This window comes from Marmota flaviventris, chromosome 3 (assembly GCF_047511675.1).
Source record: "Marmota flaviventris isolate mMarFla1 chromosome 3, mMarFla1.hap1, whole genome shotgun sequence".
NCBI classification, from domain to species: Eukaryota; Metazoa; Chordata; class Mammalia; order Rodentia; family Sciuridae; genus Marmota; species Marmota flaviventris.
The window spans coordinates 65,432,995-65,458,240 of NC_092500.1; the positions used below are offsets into that span (position 1 = coordinate 65,432,995).

At 45.8% G+C, this 25,246-nt stretch overlaps 1 protein-coding gene across 4 annotated transcripts in view; it reads left to right on the forward strand.

The window, feature by feature from the left end:
- The first annotated feature begins 273 nt into the window (after positions 1 to 273).
- The window catches only part of Galnt6 (polypeptide N-acetylgalactosaminyltransferase 6), a 39,039-nt gene continuing 14,066 nt past the window's right edge, over positions 274 to 25,246 (forward strand). For all 4 annotated transcript variants that reach the window (XM_027949839.2, XM_027949840.2, XM_027949842.1 and 1 more), the window contains exons 1-6: positions 274 to 331; positions 7,567 to 7,662; positions 12,315 to 12,908; positions 14,668 to 14,840; positions 23,961 to 24,110; positions 24,920 to 25,154. In XM_027949839.2, coding sequence (XP_027805640.1) covers positions 12,418 to 12,908; positions 14,668 to 14,840; positions 23,961 to 24,110; positions 24,920 to 25,154 — 1,049 coding nt within the window. In that variant the 5' untranslated portion in view covers positions 274 to 331; positions 7,567 to 7,662; positions 12,315 to 12,417. The remainder of the gene's footprint in view (positions 332 to 7,566; positions 7,663 to 12,314; positions 12,909 to 14,667; positions 14,841 to 23,960; positions 24,111 to 24,919; positions 25,155 to 25,246) is intronic.

Genomic DNA, 25,246 nt, shown 5'->3' on the forward strand with positions numbered 1-25,246 from the left:
GCGCCGCGACTCTCCGCACGCGCCGCCAACGGCTCTGCTAATGACTGTGGCCCTTGGGGTGTCTAGGACCTTCCGATCTGTTTTGGAGCTGAGAGTCTGGCGGCGGAAACAGCACCCGGGGTGGGCTGAGATCTGGAAAAGGCGGGGAGCCGCTCCACCGGACCGCGAGCCGCTCCCCGCGCGGTGCGTGGCGGGCTGCACCTGGCCCGGGAGGGCGGGGCGGGGCCGGGGCCGCGGAGGAGGAACGCCCCGGCCCCGCCCTCCGGCCGCCCCGTCGGGAAACCCTGGAGCGGCGCGGCGGCCCGGCGGCTGCTCTGCCTCGGCGCGACAGGTAAGCAGCAGAGGAACCCGCGACCATGTCCCCGGCCTCCGAACCCAGAGTTTACCGGCTCCCCGGGACTTCTCACCAGTCGGGCTCGCTTCTGCCAAGCCCTCGCTCCCACCACCGGGTCCGTCAGACTCTGTCCCTCTTCAACACCCCACACACTGTAAAATGAGGGGCAGGGCCAAACTGGTCCCTCCTGCCTGCGCTCTTGGCGGTTGCGGGTGGCGGGTAGTTCCTCCATCCGTGGTACTTCCTCCACCAAAGAGCTGAGGGGTGAATGGGGTGCCCAGACCGTCTTCTGGAACTTGGGGTGTGGGAGGAGTACCAGCCATAGTCCTCCCTCAGGGGCTCTACACCCTTTCCCCCTCATATCATGCCCCTCCTTGGTATTCCTTCTGCGTGTGTCTCCCCAGATTGGACCACCCAGGACTTATGTGCTCCAGTACAGAAAATCTATCAGGAAGGTTTCCTCCTGCCAGCACGGCCCGATCACACTTGAGCAGAAGGGACAAGCAAGCAAAAAGCTTGCTGGTGGGAGTCCCTTACAGCCCTACTTGGTTGACCTCCCCTAAATGCTTGGGTCTTTCGGGAGTAGGGAGGGATTTGTGTGGTATTGTGTGGGAGGGGACCTGATGGTTGTGCATGACTGTGGCTGTCATCAACTTCCTGATTTCTCGTCACTTGTTCCAAGCCTCACGCTGACAGAAAGGAGGAACAGCTTGTATTGCCCCAGGGGCCAGGCATCCCAGACCCAGAGCTCTGCAGAGAGTAGGACAGGACTGTCCTACCTGTGTGGGCACTGGCAGTGATCACTTTGCCAACAAAGCTTCAAACAGACATCCTCTATTAACCAAGAGGTCCCAAGGAGGGTCTTAACACTGTGCTCTCAGATCACCCCAGGCCCACAAACACAGTTTACAGACACTGGGTGAGGTTAATAACTCAGGACACACCAAAAAGCCTCCAGGACTTATGCTTATTTTACCAGGGATGTGTGTGCACTGTGTAGGCCTACTTCTCCTCTCCAATGGGTGAGCTGTTTCCCTACTCATCAGAGAAAGGTTGGGAAGGATGACACAGACAAATTCATGTGATTACTAGAGCAAGGCAAGGCCAGGGTTTTGAAATATGCTTTTGTTCTAATTATCCAACAATGGCCAGGATCATTGCAGGCATTTCCCAGCTCCAGTATCATGCATTTTTTTATATTTATTTTTTTAGGTGTAGATGAACACAACACAATGCCTTTATTTTTATGTGGTGCTGGGGATGGAACCCGGGTCCCGCCCGTGCTAGGCGAGCGCTCTATCGCTGAGCCTCAATTCCAGCCCCGAGTACCATGCATTTTAAGAATCCAAAGGTAACAGGAAAAAAAAAAACCCTGCTCTCAGGAGTATCAGGGCTGAGTGCAAGGGAAGATGGAAATCTGGAACTCACCATACCATGGGAGATACTGGGCTGCTAAATAATCACCACCCATGGTTGGCAGAACAACTAACTCCTATCCGCCACATCATGGAAGAGCTCAGGCCTGCAAAGGGGAGGCCCTGATGTTTATCAGGTGCCCTCTGAGATTGGAAACATCTTAGCCAAGTTCAACTGGAGAGACCTGGCAAAGAGATATGATCATTGCAGTCTGTGTAGCCATTGCCTAGAACTGAAGTCAGGACTAAGAGGGTCAGCTCATTCTAGGGCCAAGGGCTTCTCATGCAGGGAGACAGTGGGTATAATGAAGGTGGAAGGCTGCTGACTCAAGTCTGTCACTAATTTAGCTGTATAACATTGTCCAAATCACGTAAACACTCCCTGGGTGGGGAGCAAATGAGAAGGTATATATGAAAGTGCTTTTTGGCAAATCTCCAAGCACCAGCCAAATGCAAGACAATATAGTGCCATGGGTAAGGCAGAAGGCTCTGAAGAGAGATGAGCCTGAGTGCAAATTCAGCACAGCTACTTCCTAGCAGTGTGACCTTGGTTAGTTAATGTTCCTGTGTTTCACTTTTATTCTGTGTAAAATGGAGAAGATAACTATAACTTGATTTGATAGAATACAGTGATGTGTACCTGTAGTCCCAGCTACTTGGGAGACTGAAACAGGAGGATCACATGAACCCAGGAGTTTGAGGCTAGTTTATAGTTTGGCAACAAAGTGAGACCCTGTCTTAAAAAAATAGTATTTCCCTAAATATCTTATGACTCCTACAGATATATTCTGATATTTCTAGCCCTGGAAGTGAAACTAAGGACCAGAGGGGTGTGTACATGCTGGAGGGACTCTTGAGTGGCTATGTCAGAGCCTGGGTGAACTTGGATCTTTAGCCCCTGTCCCTCTTTGGGAAAGCCCAAAATGACCATTCTCATTTGATGGGTCTGAGAGTGAGGATTTGAATAAGCAAGAGGTCAAGTGTAGGGCAGTGCCTGTCTCTGTGTCAAGCTCAATGCTGTAATTGTGCTATATAAAAGGCTTGTGTGATGAACAAGAATGGGTTCAGTCCAAGGAGAAAAAAAGGAATGTTAGAAGACTCTTTTATGGTACCTGAGAGCCCTAAAGGGTCAGATTATTCTCCTGAACCCTGTCCAGCCTACTCTGGGTCCTAGGAAATGGCCTAACCACATACCTCAGGGCAGAAGAATGCTGCAGGCACTGAAGGCCATATGGATGAGTCAGGAAATAGAAGTTTGGGGACCAGGATATAAGGATCAGGGAGAAGGGAAATAATATGTAGGTGTCTAGGGCTGTTGGTTTGCCTCCATGAAATCTAGGAGGAATTCCTACATGGGGAAAGCCAGTGAGAAACTTAGAAGCAAATAAACACACCTAGATCCTGGGGGCATCTAGACACACCTTTGTCTAAGAAGGCTTCTTTTGCAAGAGGGGACTTAGGAGTAAGAATTTGAACAGAAGCATGGCCTGCTTACCAGGGAGATAGGAGCAAGGATTTGAGGAGGGAGAGCCAGCCAGTGCCAAGCATCTGGTCAAGTTTGAGAATGTGTGCAAACAGGAAGCACACTGCCCAGGCTGCGTTTCCGCCACAATCAAGTAGAACCAAAGGAACATGAACACGGCTGTTCTGATTGTAAAAGGGGGAGACAGGCCTGAGGCAAAGGAGCCTGGCTGGCAGCTCTGCTGATTATCCAGATGCTGGGCTGTAAGGGTACCCTTTCAGATGCTGATTTGCTGATTTTGAGAGTAGAGAGGAAGGGGTGGATCCTGGAGTTAGGGAATGAATCAACAGGACCTGGGAGTAAGCCTGGGGTGAACCCACCATGGAGAAGGGATTAAATACTCTATAGTATTTAATTAATTAGTTGGGGTTGTTTCGAGGATTTTTTAAAATATATTTTTCAGTTTTATGTGGACCCAATATCTTTATTTTATTTTTATGTGGTGCTGAGGATCGAACCCAGTGCCTCATGCATGCCAGGAGAACACACTATACCACTTGAGCCACATCCCAAGCCCTGTTTTGAGGATTTTGATGTGACTGGCCACCGTGGGAAACTGGGAAGGCTGGCTCCTTAAGGGACAGGGCCCAGATCCTGAGTTCAAAATGTGGCAGATAGAGTATCCAGTCTCCCTGGGTAGAAATTCCACAACCTAGAGCAGGCTGTGGGAGTGAGAAGGAAAAACCTCAGTTTCACCCTCTCCAATCTAGAGATTGGTCCCAGTCTTCAGGAACACCCTTTTTTCCTCTATTTTGATCTTGCCCTGTCTCCCAATCCCCTGAAACCAACAGATGGTTAAACTGAATTAAAATTTCTTTTTTCTTTGTCTTCCTTCAAGTCCACACTGCTTGTCACCAGAATTCCTAGGCCAGTAGAGAAGCCCACTTATACCCTGCCTGGGACCATCTTTCATCCCTGGATTCCTAGGGGTCCAGGACACACCTCTTCCCCACCTGGCAGGGCCTGGAGATCCTCCAGGGAAAACCCTATAAGCTGTTGAACTTCCTCTTTGTCTCCCTGTCAATTTGATTTTCAGTGACTTTTGCTCAGAATAAGTCAACAAAGATTTAGTGAGCACCTACTATATGCCAAGCACTGATCTGGGTATACAGTGTGAGGCAAAGTTGGGTTGGGTTTTTCAGTTGAAAATCTATGTTTGGATAACTTCAGCTTCATATTGAATGTAAATATAGAATGAACCTAGATATACTGGGGGGAAATGTTAATAGACTGGTACAGGAATAACTTTCAGCACATTTCTTGGGGACAAATAAGTACTGCAGCTTTGGTCTTGAGGAAAAGTCAAAAGTGTCTTAAAGGTGTAATTATGGGGGAAACTCCCAGTATTCTGTGGTCAAAAGGGTCAGAGGTGGGAGGAGAGCTTTGGAAGAGATAATTTACCCCTCTGTTCATAGCATGGTACTGGGGACAGGAAACAAGAGCTGGGCTTGATGGGGAGAAAGTGTTAGCCAGGAAGAATAGGCAACCAACATCTGGCCAAACAGCCTCGTAGTCCCTTTCTCCACCAGGAGCTTGAAGTTGACCTGTCCCCTCCCTAACATGATGTCCAGCTTCAGACACCTGTGCCCTCAGTGAGAGTGATAGCAGTCCTTACTTTTCAAAGAGACTTGTAATTGGGCTGTAGTTTGACTAACTTGAGCAAACATCCCCCTGGGTATGACGAATCAGCTTGCTTCTTGGCTGCCACGTCTCCCGGAGGTGAACAGCTCATTCAATAAACAGGAAGAAACTTTGTTACAAAAAAGGCCACCTGGCCAGCAAGGGTGTGTTCTGAGTGGCTGACCCTGGCTTTCACAAAACAGAGACTTTGCCTGGGACTTCTCAGTTTCTGCATATTTAAAGTATTTGAATCCCTGGGTGGGAGCTGGAGGAGGGCAAATGCCACACAGGGGGTCTGGGAGTGGAAAGGGAAGTTCTGCTAGAGCCTGGAACCCACATGACCTCCAAGGGGGAGGTGAGAGTTAGCTAGCAGAGCAGCAGGGTTCTGGGCTTGTGAGTGATGGGGTGTCACCTAACCAAGTGAAGTCACTAACCAAGATAGCCTCACCAGTAAGATGAGGGCACTGAACTCAGACAACTAATCAAGACAGCAAGCTAAGGGGGGTCTAACAGCAGAATATCACATAATGAAAATACCTGTGGCAAGTGCGTTCAAAACATCATTTAGTGTAGCCAGTGCTTAATGTTTAACCTCTCTGGCTTCATTTCATTTAATAAGAGTTTATGGAACACCTACTCCATATCAAAGGAATGCTAGGCTTTGCCAGTGATAAAAAGGTGGAAACAACAAGGCCTTTCAGGTCCCAGGAGGGAGAAGAGATGCCTCTGACACAAGGCAGGCAGTGATGAGGCCAGAGTGTAGGTGGAAATAGGAGGCCAGGGCTAGGGATGGAGGTCATTTGTGGAGCCCTTGCCCAACGTGGGCTTTCAAACTTCTATGACCGGAAAGGAAGAAGCTTTACAAGACCTCATATATGTGTGGCAGGTAACCCAAAAACTCTTAGGGCAGTTTTATACCTTAATAACATCAGGAGTATAAATTATACAAAGTAACAACAAAAAAAAGTCATTCAAAAATTTGATCAGCCTGGTGGGGTGACACCCCACCAAACTGAGTTATATCTGCAACCCCCAGTTATGATTTAATATTTTACCTTAACATTTGCTATATTTCTCTCCATTCAAATGGCATCATGTATGGTCTGTATTTGTGTGCATAAGTTCTGATAAAATTTAGATTTTTATAGTCAGGTATGGTGGCACACCCTGTAATTCAAGTGGTTCAGGAGGCTGAGGCAGGAGGATCACAAGTTCAAAGCCAGCCTTAGCAAAAAAAAAAAAAAAGGCCCTAAGCAACTCAGTGAGACCCTGTCTCTAAATAAAATAGGGCTGGGGATGTGGCTCAGTGGTTGAGTGCCCTTGAGTTCAATTCCTGGTTCCCCGCCTCCCCCCCCCCCCCCCCAATTTTTTTTTTGATCAGCCACATCATGGTGCTGTAATCCCAGTAGGAGACTGAGGCAGGAGGAACAGGAGTTTCAGGCCAACCTCAGCAACTCAGTGAGGCCCTGTCTCTAAATAAAATGTAAAAAGGGGCTGGAGATATGGTTCAGTGGTTAAATGCCCCTAGGTTCAATCCCTGGTACAAAAAAAAAAATTTGTTTTGGATCATTTAAATTTATTTTATGAATTTTGAATAACAAAATTCTAGTTTTAATTTTCTATCAGATACTGTTTGTCATCTTCAATGAACTGAGGATAAAGATTAAAATAAAAATTGATTATTCAAAGTTGATAAGACTAACAAAGGCAAAGGAAATTTAAATGAAACTTTCCAGCGATATTCATTTTTAACATCTGTAGCCTTCATATTTCTGAATTTCATACTTCTGAAGTTATTAAAGCTCAGAACTGCATGTATGTATGTATAAATAATACCTGAAATGAAAGTTTAATGGAATAATACCTACCCATATTACATGTGATACAATTTGATAATTCCTTTTTCATCATTCATTCTTTTCAAGAATTATTTTTCATGCTGATCTGCCACATTCTTAAGTTATTTTATAGCACTGTAAGAGGTTTGGTTAGTGGTTGGCTAGCCTCTGGCTCCTGGTCCTCACACCCAAGAGAGAAGGTACATTCCTGTTTTGCTTGGTGGGGCCCAGGAAGCAAGTCCCATTCATTTAATCTAGGAAGACTTCCCATAAGAGGATTTCTGGCATTATCTCAGTGAATTGAGAGTCTGATGAATTAAAAAGACAAATGATCAGCAACAGCAGGAGGGGAGTAAGTGGACAAGCACTATGGGCACTTTTTTTTTATCAGTGGCCCTGGGTGTGGGACCCCAAAGGTGAGGGAGATAGGCAGGACATGGCAGGTGGATCCTGTGAAGCCTTGCACTTAACAAAGTACCACAGTAGGAGCTATTCCTTCTCCAAGGCTGGTGGAGGGGGTGACCACCCAGCTCTTGCTAACCGCACTTGTGGGAATCATCTCCTATGCACAGGGCAGGAATTTTTAATCCCAAACTCCTGTGGCCCACTGGATTATGTATCTCTTCTGAGGGACTATTTGGTTGCCTGCATGCCGAGCAAACAAACCAGACAGTGATTACTGCCAAGCCTAATCACAGGTGTCTTGTTTCAGTTCAGGATGTGGTGAGTACCTTGAGGAACTATAGATTCCAGAAAGAAAAGTTTTAGACAGCTAGTTGGACTGAGAGAGCGAATGCCTGGGAGCAGCTCATTTTGACCCTAGTTCTCTTTCTCCAGGAGAAATAAAGGAGACGAACCCTGCTTCGGGGACCAGAAGGCAGTGCCAGAAAGAGTGAGCTGGAGTGACCTGGGTGGCTCACATTCCTAGAGGAGGTGAGTCCTAAAGCAGTGGGTACTGCTAATAAGCACAATGTTACCACACCTTCATTGTTAACTGTGTTCTCTTTCTTGCTGGAGGGGGAAGGTAGACAGAAGATAGCAGAAAACATGTTGCCTGCAGAATGTTCCATACTATCCCATTCTGTAGCTCTCCAATTGGGCTTGGCTGCAGCAGTTCCAAGAATTAATGAGGTGTTTAGCTCAATGAGAACCCTTTGGATTGACCCCAGCATAGTTCTAAACCAGGGTCAGAAAACTGCCTTTACATTGAACCCTCATTTCTTCCCTTAAACCCCCTTCAGTTCCACAGGAAAGTCTTACCTTTTCAGCTAATTCTCTAGGCTATCATTAAGTTTTAATGTTATAAACTTTTTTGTGTGTGCACCAGAGATTGAACTCAGGGGCACTGGACTGGACCACTGAGTCACATTCCCAGCCCTATTTCATTTGTTTGTTTGTTTGTTTTTTAATTTAGAGACAGGTCTCACTGAATTGCTTAGCACCTTGCTACTGCTGAGGCTGGCTTTGAACTCCTGCCTCAGCCTCCCGAGACACTGAAATTACAGGCATGTGTCACCACATCTGACTGTTATGAACTTTTGAATAGGTAATATAGTCAGGGTTCAAAGGACAAAAGGAGATTCTGTGAAAGATTTTTTTTTTTCTGCCCTGTCTCCTCCTGGGACAGGTGCTACTTGTACCCCCTGCTACCACCTCTTTCTCCAGCAAGAATTTTAAATCCCTGGAGAACAGGAATTCAGTCTTGCATTCCTTCACGTCCCTCTGTGTCCCACCCTAACACTCAAGGGAGTTTTGCTATCACCCCATCACTACATTCCCCCTCTTCATTGGCTCTGCTGCTCTACTGGGTCAGACCCTTCAGGCCTCTCTTAACTGACCATCCAGCTGCCAAGCAGGTCCTTTTCCTAGACGCTTTGTACCAGCTGTTATATTGCTTCTCCTGGAATTCTGGGCTCCCAGCTAATCCTTTGTTGTTGCTCACACCTCAGGTCAAGGGCAAACTCCCCAGTTGCCTGTTCAGACTCATCTGCTGTTGCTCCCATCAGACTTCATACTCCCACCATAGCAGATGGCTCTCCGTTTTCTGATTGGCCATGTTGTTCCCACCCCTAGGCCTCTGCTTGTGCTCTTCTCTCTGCCTGGAACATGCTCACTTCACCAGGGTGACTCCTACTCTTGTGTTGGTGCTCAGCACAAGCTTCCTCCCCTGATGGGATGTCTCTACTTTTCAATATTTGTTGAGATTCCCTTCTCTTTCATCACCCAAGGTGCCTCTCTTGTATTACCATCTTGCTGAGTAATCACTGTTTAACATCTTACTCCCTCAACTGATGAACACTCCCTGGGCCTTGTTCACCCCTATGTTCCCACAGTTTGCAGAGTTGCCAGCAGATAACAGATATCCCATAAATATTGGCAGAATGAACAAATCTCTCCCATCTCCTAGACAATACAAAAAATGCAAACCAAATGCCCAAAGAGATTTCTTTTGTTTGATTTTTTGATGCTGCTGCTGAATCTAATGTTATGAAAGAAAGTGCCAGTCTCCCCATGCCCAGAGCAAACCCTGCTCCCTGTCGAGATTATGACAGCCATGTATTCCCCAGATGTAAGTGACTATGCCAGGCTTCCCCACGGGCAGGAGAGAGTAGGTTTAAATAGCAGAAATAAAGAGCTGAACCAGAGTTACTTTTAAGCAAAATATGCAAGGGATGATCATCGTGGTTTTGGCCAGGGACCAGATGCTTGAGGTTAATTCCTGGGAGGTTGAGCAGGGATTCATTAATTATCATAATAGAAATACTTGATACCACTTATTGAGAGCTTAGTAAACGCCAGGCACTCTGCTGGGTATTTTACGTACAATATCCCATTTAATCCTCATCAGCACCCTGTGAGTTAGGTATTAGTTATTCCCACTTTATAGATGAGGAAATTTGAGACTTAGAGGGATTAAATAAATCACCAAGGGTCTTGCATGCCTAGTGATAATAACTAATGCTTTTTGAGAACTTAATATGTACAGAGACTGCCAATTTTTTCCACATTTTTTTTTCAAAGTTAATCCATATACCAACCCTAGGAGGTAGGTGCTGTTACTATAGGTGCAGTACTGCATTCATGCTCCATTCTCTTGCCACCAACATCTAGTGCTCCATCAGTGAGCCTTAGACTTCCAGAGCTGGCCCCAGGAAAGTTTTGCAAATACTCATCCTTTGAGGTGTGGGATACATTCCTGAGGTTGGAAACTGATGAGCACCCATGCTTGGTCCTGCCTGGAAGGTATCATAAAATCTTAAGTTTAAAGATCTTTTTTAAATTTTCATTATAAATGAGTAGATTTGGAAGAATAGTTAGTTGGTCCTTGGACAATATGAGTTTAAACTGTGTGGGTGCATTCATACATGAATTTTGTGTGTGTGTGAAGAGGGAGATTTTCACCAGTTTAAAAAACTGACAAATCTTTTATCCTGTAAATATTGAAAAATATTAGATATGTCATGAGTATGTGAAATATAGGTAGATAAAATTTATTTTAATCTATTTTATTATTTACTAACATAAAATATACAAAAATCTATTATAAAAAGTTAATTTCTTTTGGGGGGAGTTATCAGGGGTTGAACTCAGGGGCACTTGGCCACTGAACCACAATCCTAGACTTAATTTGTATTTTATTTAGAGTCTCACTGAGTTGCTTAGTGTCTCGCTTTTGCTGAGGTTGGCTTTGAACTTGTGATTCCCCTCCTCAGCCTCCCAAGCCATTGGTATTACAGGCATGCACCACCGTGCCCAGATGTAAAAAACTAAATTTTATCAGAATTTAAGCACACAAATATAGACCACACATGATACCATTTGAATGGAGAGAAATGTAGCCAATGTAAAGGTACAATATTAAATCATAACTGGGGTTTGGGGATGTAAGTCAGTGTTAAATTGTGTAATTAGCATGCACAAGGCCCTGAATTATATCCCCAGCACCAAAAAACAAATCATAACTACGTAAAATAACTTTGTACATATTGTACTCCTGTAATAATTTTGTAGCTACCTCCTGTTGCTGTGGTGGTGAGTTCCATTATTTTGAGTATCCAGTTGAAACAGCATGCAACACTAATTATCTTCAAATGAGCAGTTTCTCTCCTCAGAAAATTGAGTATCACACTAAAAAGTGATCCCTGGTTCATGCGCATTTTTCACCATATCTATTATATATACCAAATATGATCGATTGACTGTTGATGTTATCAGTAAGACTTCTGGTGAACAGCAGCTATTATTTAATTCGGGGCAAAGTCAAGCTCTATTTCTAAGTTCCCTATTGCCCATCTCTAATCCCATACCTTTTTTTTCCTTGTTCAGAAACTTTGGCTTTATTGTTCCTTTAGTTTCTTTATTGTTTATATTAATACCTATTTAATATGAATATGAATACAAAAATGCATTTGTATTCATAACAACATGTTGTTTAGTGTCAACTTGGTTTCAAATTGTCTGTAAATGGAATCACACCATATGTGTATTCCTTTTATTTGATCTTATGGTGCTAGGGAATAAACCCAGGGCTTTATGCATGCTAGGCAAGTACTCTACCACTCAGCCACATTCCCTGCCCCTATGTAAGTCTTTCTGCAACTGGCTTTTCCACCCAACCAAAGGTCTACATGTTGCATGGAGAAGTGGTTCATTCTTTGTTATGGCTGTAGAGAACTTCATAGTGCAGCTATTTCACACTTTATTCATTCTGTTGCCAATGTACTTGTAGATGGTTACCAGATTTTTGTGGTTTTGACAGCTTGTCTAGGCTTCCTGGTTTGCATGCAGTAGAGTTTATCTGGGACATAAAAGTAGGAATGGAGTACTCAGTACTGGGGGTAGATAGAACTCAGTGAAGAACTCACTGAGTAGTGATGCCACTATTCAGAAAGGCTGGGGATATAACTTTATCCCTAAGTTACATCCCCAGCCTTTGCCCCCGACCTTTTTTTTTTGAGATGGAATCTCACTAAGTTGCTGAGGCTGCCCTCAAATTTGTGATCCTCCTACCTTGTCCTCCCGAGTCTCTGGGAATAGATGTGTGGGCCACTATATCTGGCTAACCAAGTAAAATTTTAAATAAACAAACCTGGCAGGTGTGGTGGCATACGGCTGAAATTCCAGTGTCTCTGAAAGCCAAAAAGGAGAATTGCAAGCTCAAGTCTAGCCTCAGCAATTTAGTGAGACCCTCAGCAACTGTCTCAAAATAGAAAATAAAAAGGATGGGGAATATAGCTCAGCAGTAAAGTGACCCTGGGTTCAATCCCTAGTACCAATACATACAAACATACATTTTACTTGTTAGTACCAAGTTGTTTCCTAAAATGTTAATGTTGATTGAGTGTCTTCCTGTAGAGTTTCAATGTTCCAATTGCCCAAATCCATGAAATGTCAGAATCTTAGGGCAAGAAAGAAACAGAGCCCAGTTTCTTAGTTTACAAATGAACAAGATTTAAGCACCAGCACATTGTGACCGTTTAAAGGTGATGCCACTATTCAGAAAAGAGCCTGGACTATAGCCCCAAACCCCAGCTCCCTCCCCACCCCTATCTTGCCTCATTTTTCTCTCTCCCTTCCTTTCTCAGGCCAAGACCCCACAGTGTGGCCACCACGACATATCAAGCTATTTTCAGGGTCAGGCCTGGTACTTGGAGCTGAGCCTGCTGGGGTCCCCACTGGTTGTGGAGGATGAGGCTCCTCCGCAGACGGCACATGACCCTGCGGCTGGCCATGGTGGGCAGTGCCTTCATGCTTTTCCTCTTCATCCGGCAAAAGGACATAAGTAGCAGGAAGCAGACCACGGAGAAACCATGGTTGAAGTCTCTGGTGAACCAGAAGGATCACGTGCTGGACATCATGCTAGGGGCTGTGAACAACCTTAGAGATTCAATGCCCAAGCTTCAGATCAGGGCTCCAGAGCCCCAGCAGGCTCCAGTCTCCATAAACCAGTCCTGCCTGCCTGGGTTCTATACCCCAGCTGAGCTGAAGCCTTTCTGGGAACGGCCCCCACAGGACCCCAACAGCCCTGGGGCAGACGGGACCGCATTTGAGAAGAGTGAGTGGACCCCCCTGGAGATCCAGGAAAAGGAAGAGGGCTATAAGAAGCACTGCTTCAATGCCTTTGCCAGTGACCGGATCTCCCTGCACAGGGCCCTGGGGCCAGACACCCGACCCCCTGAGTAAGTAGCACTGAGTCCTGGGTGGAGGCCCGGGCTTTACCAGAGATTTTGAAGTTAGGGCTGTGGCCCCAGGCCATGTGCCAGGAATAAAGTTGAAGGGCATTTGAGAGTACAAGGAAGGATTTCCTATAAGCCCTCTTTTCTTTCACTGACCAGTTGTCCTTATCCCAAGAACTAAAGGAATATTATGGGCAGGTCAGAGACCTACAGAGACCTGAGAGAGAGAAACACAGTTATGAAGGTGACAGGATAGAGAAGAAGGAACTCAGGGTTTGGGACTAGTATTGGGGACAGAGGTACCTGGGAAGGACTGATAGCAGGCTGTGGTTTCAGTGGCCTTACCCTCTGCTGAGGCCTGTCCCAGAATCAGTGGGACTCCGAGGCAAACCTGTTGGGAGAGCTGATGTTTCCTAACTACAGCCCTGGAGGTCTGGAATGTCCTCACACCACCTGGTTTCCTCCAGTGAAGGCCACAAGACCATGAAGTCATTCCAGCCTTTATTTGAAACTGTTTATATTCTCAGTCTTGATGATGAAATCAACACTTCCATCTTTGAGCTGCCCCCACCTCATCTAATGTGGCCACAGCTGTGTTCACACTGTCTTCAAGTTAAAGATTCTGAGTCCCCACTCAGCCTTTGTCTTTTTCAATTTAGGAGTTACACCCTTGATGGGTGCAGTGGCCCACCCCTGTAATCCTAGTGACTCGGGAGGCTAAGGCAGGAGGATCCAAGTTTGAGGCTAGACTCAACAACTTAGCAAGACCTGTCGCAAAATAAAATAAAAAAATACAAAGGGCTGGGGGTGTAGTTCAGTGGTAGAGTGCTCCAGGGTTCAATCCCCAGTGACAACAATAACAAAAATGTTAGACTCTTTCTGGCCTTTCTCACATGCAGCTCTTCATCCCAAATTCAGGATCCTTTAGGGCTATGAGCCTGGAATTCCTCAGACTTGGACTACAAGTATCATAACCCAGAACAAGGGTCACTTGGTGTTACTGCAAGCTTGTTGGCAAAGGAGGGCATTGTTTCAGGCACAGTGGAGGAAATTGGAGAATCTCTCTGGAGGGCCCATGAGCAATCTCTCTGAACAACAGAGGGGTACTAGAAGTGGTGTTAAACCATGGGATTACCGAACTCCAGATTCTCACCCAAAGATGGAGTGTCTAGATGGCAGTGTGACCAAATGCCACAGAATGGTTGTTGTAGTAGATGGGAATAGAGAAAAGTTTGCAGGAAATTGACTGTGATAATAGAATTGTATTATAGGATGTTAATAGGGAAATGGATTAGAGAGGAACTGTAAATTAAAAATGGAAGAACCTTTTTTCCTCACATTGAGTAAGAAAATTGTAGTCAACGTTCTCAAATGTCAAATTTGCCCTTTATCACTTACCCCTTGGGGACTTCTAGACTGGATTTCATTTTACGCAGTACACATACTACAGACAAAGAGTCAGCCCTGGGAAGTCCTAGCCTGATAGTAGAGAACAGATGAAGGAAGGAGGAGGTGGGAAAGACTGAGCATCACATCTGGAGCACTGAGCCAGCTCTGGAGACCAGGGGAGGTTGGGGTGTGTTGGCTAGGACCTGTGCAAAGCTCAGAGCACGTGATAGGAAATCAAGGAGCCATAGCAGGGGATGTCAGCTGGCGGTTCACAGGAACAAAGGATGGTTTAGGGGAGCTTTAGACCCAGCCCTTCCTACTCCTAGAATTTCCATGGACCTGGACAGCTGTTTCCATTCTCCCATCCTTCCAGGTGTGTGGACCAGAAATTCCCGCGCTGCCCCCCACTGCTCAGCACCAGTGTCATTATTGTGTTCCACAATGAGGCCTGGTCCACACTGCTGAGAACGGTGTACAGTGTCTTATACACCAGCCCTGCCATCTTGCTGAAGGAGATCATACTGGTGGATGATGCCAGCACTGAGGGTGAGGCTTGAGGGGCCCTGAGGAGGGGCTGGGGTCCCAGGGGTACTCTGAGAAGGAGGACAGTTTCTCTCAAGGAATCAGGCCTGTTGCCTGGCATTGCACTCATCATAGACGCCAGGAGCAGAAGACAGGTGGGGGGCAGGGAGACTACATTTGTAGAGCCCGAATGTTATTCCCACTGGACCCCAAGAACTCTAAGAGCTTTGCAGCTTTGGCCTTCAGGACTCCCTGAGAGCTGCCAGGCTCAACCTCAACTCAGAAATGCTGGGCAAGGACAAGGCAGAGGGTAGACACAGGCCTTTCCCTGTTGCCTTCCTGCTAGAACACTCTTCTGAAGTCTCCACCTCAGAAGCTCTTTTTGCTATGGTTGTTAATAGGTAAGTGAGGTTGCTCACTTACTTGCTCACTTCAATCAACTCCACAAACATTTACTGAGTGCTTGTGCCTGGCACTGACCCAGGCCCACGGGGTGTCTTGACAAACAAGACAGACCCTATCCTGAAAAGGCCAACTAACAGCCCTCACAGGTCAGATAGTGGTATGGCCATATGAACACATATGAAGGGGTGTGGACTTGGGAGTCCAACTCCATGAATTTAAATCCCAGCTCTGACTCTTCCTAGCTCTGTGAGCTTGGGCAAGCATTTAACCTCTATGAACTTTGGTTTCCTTTTCTAAAAATGAGGACAATTGAATTCTTTATATGGTAGGTAAGGGGTCTGAGATAGGTGATAAATGAGATGATTCATGTGACACAGAGTAATTGACATCAAATAATCAATCGCTCCCTAAGCAATGGTTTCATTTTATTCATTGTGTGGGGGCCATGTTCCATGGGAGTCTAGAGACAGAGGTGTTATTTCTGCCTTGCATGTCTGGGCCTGGTTCACAGGGGAGGCCAGATTGGAGATGGGCCTTAAAGAATGAATGTCTAGGAAAGAGGAATGGATAAAGGGCATTCCCAGGAGAGAGAACAACATAAACAGAATCCTAGAGAAATGAATTTGTTTGTTGGAGAGATCTAGTGTGGCTGAAGCTTGGGTTTATGGTAGGAAATGAGTCCAAAAAGATGTTGAATTAACATTCATACCAGGATAAATGTATTTATTTAGGGAGAAATGAGTCATTGAAAGTGTTTAAGCTGGACAGTGACCTTGTTTCAGAAGGATGGCAGCTTTGGAGGAGGGTAATTGGCAAGAAGATAGGCAGACGACTCAGAGTCCAAAGAATGAGTTCTTAGAACCACTTGAAAGTGGGACGATGGTTCCAGACTAGTAAAGGGGCTGTAGGACTGATGCATAGACAGACTGGGAGTCTCCAGGTGCTGGTGCCTCCTCTCAGATGGCCTGTGGTGGCTGGGGCTCTCCCAGACAAGCCTCCATATCCAAACTCCCATATTGAAGGCAGGAACTGACTCCACACCTGCAGCGTATGTCCTGGACCACTCTAGTAGAACAGTTGACCCTCCTCACTTCCCCAGCCTCCTCCTGCCCTCTGGGTTGTGGGAGATGCTGAAAGAGGACTAGGGCTGTTAAAGGAGAACCTGAGTATGAGCACTGTCGAACCCATTTCTTCGGGAGTTAACATTTGCCCAGGCAAGAAGACACTTGGCATCATTTACAAAGGTAAGTGTCAGGAATGTGGTCAGAGACTGGTGGACAAGGAATGTATAGATTAGGCTTTTGGAAAGGGAAGGGCAAAAGTTGGGCAGATATGGGAGGGTCTTGGGAGTGGCCTAAAAGGGCTCTTACAAGCAAATAGAATGGCTGTATGGAGCAGGAGCGAGTGTATCAGCTTCCTCTCATACCAGGCTCTTTTGCACCCCTGCTCCCCCAGCCCTGTGCTACTCATCCCTCAGAATCTTCAACCCCTGAGCCATAGGGTGGGAGATATGAACTGCTTTCACAGGACTTTCTGAGTTCATAAGTACCCAGTTAAGCCACTCCTGTGACCAGGATGGACAAATGACAGAGTGCCAGATTGGCATAGGAAGCATCTAAAGGGCAGAACAGCCTGTGCCTCGTAGGGCAGAATTTGTAGTAGCCCCAGGCACCTCTCCAAAACTTCTTTCTGCTCCTAGCAGCCGTCAGACACATATTCACATTCTCTCTGGTTGTTCCTACCTTGTTGCCCTGGACTTTCTCTTAAGGACAATTCTAGCACCCCTAGCTCATCTTCCTGAAAAACCTAACTTGGACCTTATTTTTCTGTCAGCCTGCTCCAAGAATTCGTTGAAAACTCTATTCCTCCACTGAGACTAGAGCACCATCGCCCTCAACAATGTGCAGCCCCCACAGAGAGTTTGTGCACTCTAAACTTAACAATCCTAGCTAGGTATAGTGGTGCACACCTATAATCATGGCTACTTAAGAGGCTGAGGCAGGACAATCACAAGTTCAAGGCGAACCTGGGTAATTTAGGAAGAGCCTGATTCAAAATGAGAAATAAAGGCATGGGGTTATTAATGATGGTGGAATATGATGATCATTGTTGTCCAAAGTACAGGTATGAAGACATCAATTGGTGTGAATATACTTTATATACAACCAGAGATATGAAAAATTGTGCTCTATATGTGTACTAAGAATTGTAATGCATTCTGCTTTCATATATAAATAAACAATAAACAAATAAATAAAAAAGAAAAAAATGGGAAATAAAGAGGGTAGGGGATGTAGATCAGTGGTAGAACACCCCTGGGTTCAATACCCAGTGCCGCAAAAAATAAAAAAGGGTTAATGGTGTAGTTCAGTGGTAAAGTGCTTTCCCAGCATGTACAAGGCCCTGTGTTCAATCCCCAATACCACAAAATAAATAAGAAGTAAATAAGTAAAATAAAATAAACAACCCAACCTTGAGGGCTTTCAGACTCTAAAGATACTTTAGGCACTGTTGAGTGGGAAAAGGCAAAAGCAAAACAAAAGAAAAACCTCAGCTTCTTGGTCAGAGATCTGCAGTCCACAGTGGGGTAAAATTTCCTATGCATTTGACTATTCAATCAGATTAAACGACTCTCATTACACACACACAAACAAGGGCTGTGCCTCTGCTGAAATGCAGTGTCCCAGCTCTCTGTCCCAGTCTAGGTGCCCAGCAGGAACCCTATGACCAAGAGTATTTGGGTATTTGATACTGAGATGGGTGGAGACCCAGTACCAGGCTGGGAGACTTTTTCTTTTTCCTACCTCCCAGTCAAAAATCAGGGCACAGATTTCACTCCTGAGTGACTGGGTCAGTGTCCAGGGTTCACTCCTGGTCTGGCAAACACTACTAGCTTCTGAAAACTGGCCCCCAACCCATCAGTCTGCCATACCCTAAACAGTACATTCCATGTTCAAGGCCCTGTCCTGCCCCAGGGGGAGGCTGAGGAAGAGACAACCTAGACCTCCCTCCTGCAAGATTTACTGGTTGAATAGGGGAATCAGATACATACCTAGGGCCCAGAAAGAGTGGAGAAATGAACACAAGCCTTAGAGGCTAGGAGTGAGGAGGTGGGGGGAGGGAAGTGAGATGAGCAAGGACAGGATAGGAGAAAAGGGGCAGCTCTCATTACACACACACAAACAAGGGCTGTGCCTCTGCTGAAATGCAGTGTCCCTGCTCCCTGTCCTCCTGTCTAGGTGCCCAGCAGGAACCCTATGAATGCACTGTAGGAAACCCCCCAAGATTCTCCTGCTTCTGTATCCCTTGCTTGTCAGAACTGAAGTGAGTGGCTGTTTTGAGGCTTCCTGAACCTCCTAAGAGTTGTCAGTGATATAATCAGAAATTGTTCAAAGGCTGTGACTGTAGTTGACTTACAACTTCCAGCGTCTGTTTTAACAAGTAAAGTTGCTTTATTACTTGCAGTTTGTCTCCATATTAACCCTATTTACATTCTTCTGTTTCTCCCCATAAAGAGATTCTGTCTCCATCCCCATTGGCATCTCAGCAATAATGTCTGCAAAACAGTCAGTCAGTGCAAAGTCCCTAAGGCTTGGCATGTTTATGGGACAGAAAGAAGGCCAAAGAAGCTGAGAGCAAGTGGGCAAGGAAGCAGAAAGAACACTGGTACAGTGAGCGAGCAGGGGTTAGAGGGTGTGAGTAGCTCAGTGGTAAAGCACTCGCCTGTGTGCATGAGGCCCTGGGGTCAATCCTCAGCACTGCAATTAAATTAAAAAAGGATGAGTGGGACTGAATCACAAGACCTTTATAAGCAGTGAGCAGTATGTGTTTGTGTGTGTGTGAGGGGGGAGGGGGAGTAAAACATAAGTAACAAAATTCACTATTTTCACCATTTTTAATGACAGAGTTCATTAATATGAAATATACTCACATTGTTGTGCAACCATCATGGCTATGGCTGTTCATCTCCAGAATGGTTTCATGTGGCTGCCCGCCACTAAATCAATCAGGGTCACTCCAAGTGAATTTGAGCTGACATGAAATAATCACACAAAGTCAGAGAAATACCTTTTTCATTGGGTTCAGTGACTGTTCCTCAGCTGAGCTCCCACCAGGGGGGCAAGGTAGGCAAGAAAGAGAGGGAGCACACCTCAAACCTGGGTTTTATTAATGGGGGGAGCTAATCTATGGAAGATTCTATCCAAAAAAGGGCAAAGGGTAGGGTTGCAACAAACAGGTGGGTGTAATTCAACCCCATCCGGTGACGCCTACTCCTGGAGCTGCATCTTTCTTACCTCAGCGGAGGTAAAGTCCAATTGCATTGCAATGGGTACAATACCAGTTCAGTACCTCTTTACTCAGGACTTAAAGGTGTGTACACAGCTCCTGTCCAGAGCGGCTCCTGACAGTTTCATCTTCCCATATTGAAACTCTGTACCCATTAAACCACAACTCCCCATCCTCCTTGCCCCCAGCCCTGGAAACCACCACTCTACCTTCTGCCTCTGTGAATTTGATGGATCTGGGTACCTCATATAGGTGGAATCATACAGCATCTGTTCTTTCATGACTATTTTCTTTAATGTAGTAATATATCTAAGACTCATCTATATCAGAACATCTGTCAGAATAATATTCTATCCTATGCATATACCACATTTTGCTTATCCATTGATCTGTTGATGATACTTGTGTTGCTTCTGCTTTTTTAAATTGTTGTTGTTGTTGTTGTTTTCTGGTATTAGAGATTGAACCCAGAGCCACTGTACCACTGAGCTACATCCCCAGCCCTTTTTATCTTCTGTTTTGAGATAGGGTCCACCAAGTTGCTCAGGGCCTAAGTTGCTAAAGCTGGCTTTGAACTTGTGATCCTACACCACTGTGCCTGGCTGCTTTTGCCTTTCGACTATTGTGAATAGTGCTGCTTAGAACATGGATGTACAAAGATCAGAGTCCCTGTTTTGAATTTTTTTGGTATATAACCAGAAATGGAATTGCTGGCTCATATGATATTCTATAGTTTTAAAAAGAAACCACCATACAGTTTAGATTTGTTTTTAAGTGTACCTTAAACCATTATTGGTGAAATGATCTGATTTATAGTTTTAAAAGATAGCTTGGTTGCTCACTGTGACTGTGTTAAGAATAGTTTGGAGAGAGTAGTGTAGAATTGAGGTGTCCAGAGACCGTTAAGACATTTGTGCTGGGGCAACGACGGGATGGAGAGAGAACTGGCAGAACCTGTTGATGGGCTGGCTGGTCATGGACAGTGAGAAAAGGGAAGAAGAATCCACATGACTCCAAGTTGGAGTAGCTGGAGAAATGCTGGTTCCCTGTGCTGACAGGGGGGAAACTGGGTAGGGAGGTGGGTTAGGATCTGAAGTTGTTTGGGAGACATATATTAGGTTTGCAGTTCTGTTAGATGTCCAAATGAAGAGGAGGACAAGGCCAGGAAGGAAGACTTGGGAATCTTCCACATATAGATGGTATTTATTTCAAACCATGGGGCTGCATGGGGCATGAGTGTTGAGGGCAACTGCAGTCTTGTGGATTCGAGCCTTGAGGAGTAAGCATGGTTGGAGTGATAGTGCTGAACCTAAATTAAAAGACTGTCATCTGAGAAACATGAGACAGCATAGATGGGCTTGCCTGTCTCCATGCTCAGTTTTGGTATTCTCTGTATGTTAGTAGGGTGGGGCCATTGGAGAATTATCAGGGGGTCTTTCTTAGGGAACTGTCTCATTTCCCTAGAAGGGACAGAAGCCTTGGACTGGGAGCCTCTCAGGCTCAGAATCCCCAGGTTTAGCCTAGCCACGTGAGACTGGAAGGAAATCGTGGGAGAACTTTGCAGAGCTCAGATCCCCCTGAGGATCACAGCTCAGTGCTTCTCAGTTACCACAAAACCCACTTCCTATGATGTTTTGACTCTGGGTTACCTCCACTACCATGAGCTTCCTGTGAGCAGATTAAACCAGTTCTCAGGGGAAATATGAGCCATGCTGAGAAGGTGAGGCTTCTGCTTGGGGTTCCTCCCTCTTTTCTGTCAGAACCAGCCCCTGGGCTTGTGGTTGGGTCATAAGGCTACAAAATCCCTGGTGGCAGGACCTGGTAGGCTTCTCCCTGCACAGGACAATATCTGGCACCTGGAAATGCATTATCAGATGTTCACTAAGAGATCACTGAACTGAAGCTGCCATGGGAGGCTAATTTTGACTCATAAGATCCTGATACCAGAGGGAAGAGTTCTCATTCCTGGAGTAAGTAAGATACAGCTCCCCTTTTGAGTGATTGCCTAAAGGATTCCATTCACAAGGAAGGCAGCACCATGTCTGGAATACCTGTCTATCCAGAATTGAAGAAAAGAGAAGAGTTGAAGTTCCAAATTATAGCCAGGCACAGTGGGGCACGCCTATAATCCTAGCCACTTGGGAGACTGCACAAGTAGGTTTGTAAGTTCAAGGCCAGGCTATGCAACTTCATTTGAACCTGTCTCAAATTTTTAAAAGAGTAAATGGAAAGGGTTGATATGTAGCTCAGTGGTAAAGCACCCCTGGGTTCAAGCCTTAGTAGTGCCTCCCACCCAACACACACACAAAATCCAAATTATATTTTCTTTCCCCTGGGCTCTACCCCCCTTAGTAAAAGCAAAAAGAGGAGCTTGATCTATCTCCTTCCCTGTTGGGGTTTCACATGTGGGGAAGTGGTAAGGCCTCAGATAACTGCAAGAGGTTGCAGAGACCACCTTGAAGCCATGCATATTGTCCTGGCCAAGTGTCCTCACCTCAGACGCAGGCTGGTTAGGAACCCACAGCTGCCCTTTGCACTTGCTGTGATTCTGGGCTCATCACTCTTGAGTCTTTCATCTATTTTTTTTTCATCTGTTAATATCAGGGGTAATACTCCCTGTTCCGTAGAGTTGTTATTGAAAAGACTGAAGAAGGAAGTCAACATGAAAATACCTAGTTCAGTGAATAGCACATAGTAGGTACTCAAGTGTTCACTATAGTGTGCATGTGTGTATGTGTGCAGGATTAGTGGCAGTCTGCTAAATTGATTTCATGGGGTTTGTAAAATTCAGAGCAGGGCCTGTGCACTGGGCTGATCCCAGGATCCAAAAGGAAAGGACACAGATTTGCCACAGTTGTTAACACTACAAGAATCTCCATTCTTGGATGTGTAACTGATGTGATTCTGCAATCTGTATATGGGGTAAAAATGGGAGCTCATAACCCACTTGAATCAAAGTGTGAAATATGATATATCAAGAACTATGTAATGTTTTGAACAGCCAACAATAAAAAATTTAAAAAAAAAAAGAATCTCCATTCTGCACAACTGAGACTAGAACAGTGGCACAGGTATATGTGGAATATGTTTCAAGATGGATTCCTTCAGAATAGAGCTATTTTTAATGTGCTGAGGGTTTCAGGTGGAGTACCAGGATCATTAGGGAAGATCACTCTGAATGCTCCCCACCAGGAGAACAGCCAGTGTAAAGGCCAGTAAAGAAACAGAATACTCCCTCTCAAAAGGAGCTGGAGATCTCAGTGAAGATGCCCCTCCTTTCAGAAAGCTTTTTTTTTTGCTGCCTTCTAATTCAAATGTTTGGTCCTCTTGCAAGAATGGCCCAGCCTGCATTACCCCTAGCAGATCACTGACAGATCATGGGGCAATGTGTTCTTTAGGTCAAATATCATACAGTTGTAATCACTGTATACTAGTCCCTAACACTGTGACTGGCCCATGGCAGATAACTGGTGTATAGTTGTTTTTTAAAGTGTATGTGTATATCGAAAGAGAGAGAGAGAGAGAGAGAGATTGATTGATTGATTATAGGAATGGTGTCACATGCCTATAATTCCATATACTTTTTTTTTTTTAGTTATACATGGGCACAATATCTTTATTTTGTTTATTTAGTTTTATGTGGTGCTGAGGATCAAACCCAGGGTCTCACACGTGTGAGGCAGGCGCTCTACCGCTAAGCCACAACCCCAGCCCTAATTCCAGATAGTTAGGAGGCTGAGGAAGGAAGATCACAAATTCTAGGCCAGCCTGGGCAACTTAGCAAGACCCTGTCTCAGAAATAAAAAAGGCTAAGGGTGTAGCTCAGTAGTAGAGTGCTAACCTTAGCATAAGTGAGGCCATAGGTTTGATCCTCAGCACCAAAAAAAAAAAAAAGATGATGATGAAGGAAAAAGTATTAAGACTTCTTGCTGATGATCCAGCAGTTGATTGACTGGCAAGCAGTCAACATCCGTGTTTGCTCTGTCAGTCAAACTTATTCCAAAGATCCTGGAAGACAGGGAATCATAGACACTGAGAAATGAGGGAGCACCCACCAGGTGTGAGGGGGAAGGAGGCGGAATCACGGCTCTGAAGGCAGTGTCAGGGACAGTAGAGAAACTGTGAGAGGCACTTGAGAGCCTTTGTTATTTTGTATTCACAAAACACAACTCTGAGATGCTGTCATGGAATATGGAGAGGTGCCTCAGTAAACAGGCACCACAAAGCCCCAAGGAGACTTGGCTGCAGATGGGACTTCCTCCTTCCTCTGCCATCCTCCCTCGTCCCCCTTTTTCACCTCAGCCTTTTGTGGAGTGGCTCAATGCAGTGGGGGTGGGGGGTATTTGGCATTCAGGTGTGCTGGTGACCTTAGAGCACCTAGGCTTGGTACCCACAGGGGATTAAGTTTGCAACAAAGCGGTGAACTGGCAACAGTGGCCTTGTCCCTTCCAGAATACTTGAAGGAGAAGCTGGAACAGTATGTGCAGCAGCTGCAGATCGTAAGAGTGGTGCGGCAGGAGGAGCGGAAGGGGCTGATCACTGCTCGGCTGCTGGGGGCCAGCGTGGCGCAGGGAGAGGTGCTCACGTTCCTGGATGCCCACTGTGAGTAGGAGATGCCTGCCTGGCACCCAGGAGGCCCACATTACCACCTGTCCCTCCCTCCTGGCAGAATGAAAAGCTGAGACCACCCTGTTCAACTTTTTCAGGAGTGAAGGAAGCTTGGGAGCCTCTTCTTCTTCTGCCCCTTACTTCCCCAATCCCAGGGATGTTTAATTAGGAGGCACAAATAACTCTAAAACAATTGGTGACCCCAAAATTGCTGAGAGTGTACTCTGGAGCCCTCGACGCTCTTCCTTCCACCTTTCCCCGACCTATATTTTGTTCTGAACTCTGTGCCTCAAAGAGACCTCAAACTGGGAACAATTTGGGTGGGGCTTTCCTATGGAGCCATGTGGAGTCAGAAAGGCCTTCTTCTTGATAAAAGTCAAAACACTTTCCTGGTGTTTTGGAGGTCAACCAGCAGAATACCCGTTTATTATCATCGGCCAACTAGCATCCATCTTATATTTCACTATCATTCTTCTTTCCAATCATTTTCAGGGGGAAAAAAAAGTATTGTGTAAGAGCTGTGAGATATATTAGGGAAAGCTCTAGACTTGGAGTCAGAAACTCTGGTTCCCATTCTAACTGTTCCACTAACAGCCTCGGTTTCTTCATTTGTAAAATGGGAATGAGAATACTAAATCTTATTTACCTAACAAAATTATTACTCTGAAGGCCCAATGAAGTAATATATGCAGAAGTTCATTGAAAATGTCAAAAGGACCTGTCTCAGGGATGCAAGCCTGGGGTGGGGCTTGGTTCAACTGTGGGGAGGACCTTGACTGCTACCTCCTGGTCTGGCTCTGCAGGTGAGTGCTTCCATGGCTGGCTGGAGCCCTTGTTGGCTCGAATTGCTGAGGACAAGACAACAGTGGTGAGTCCAGACATTGTTACCATCGACTTGAATACTTTTGCATTCTTCAAGCCTGTCCAGCGGGGCAGAGCCCACAGCCGTGGCAACTTTGACTGGAGCCTGACCTTTGGCTGGGAGACTCTGCCTGACCATGAGAAGCAGAGGCGCAAGGATGAGACCTACCCCATCAAGTAAGGATCACAGCCTGATGAGCCCCCAACATGACTTCTGTGGCCACAGTCCTGCCCAACTCCAGGGACCTGTGCCATCCCACATCAGCATT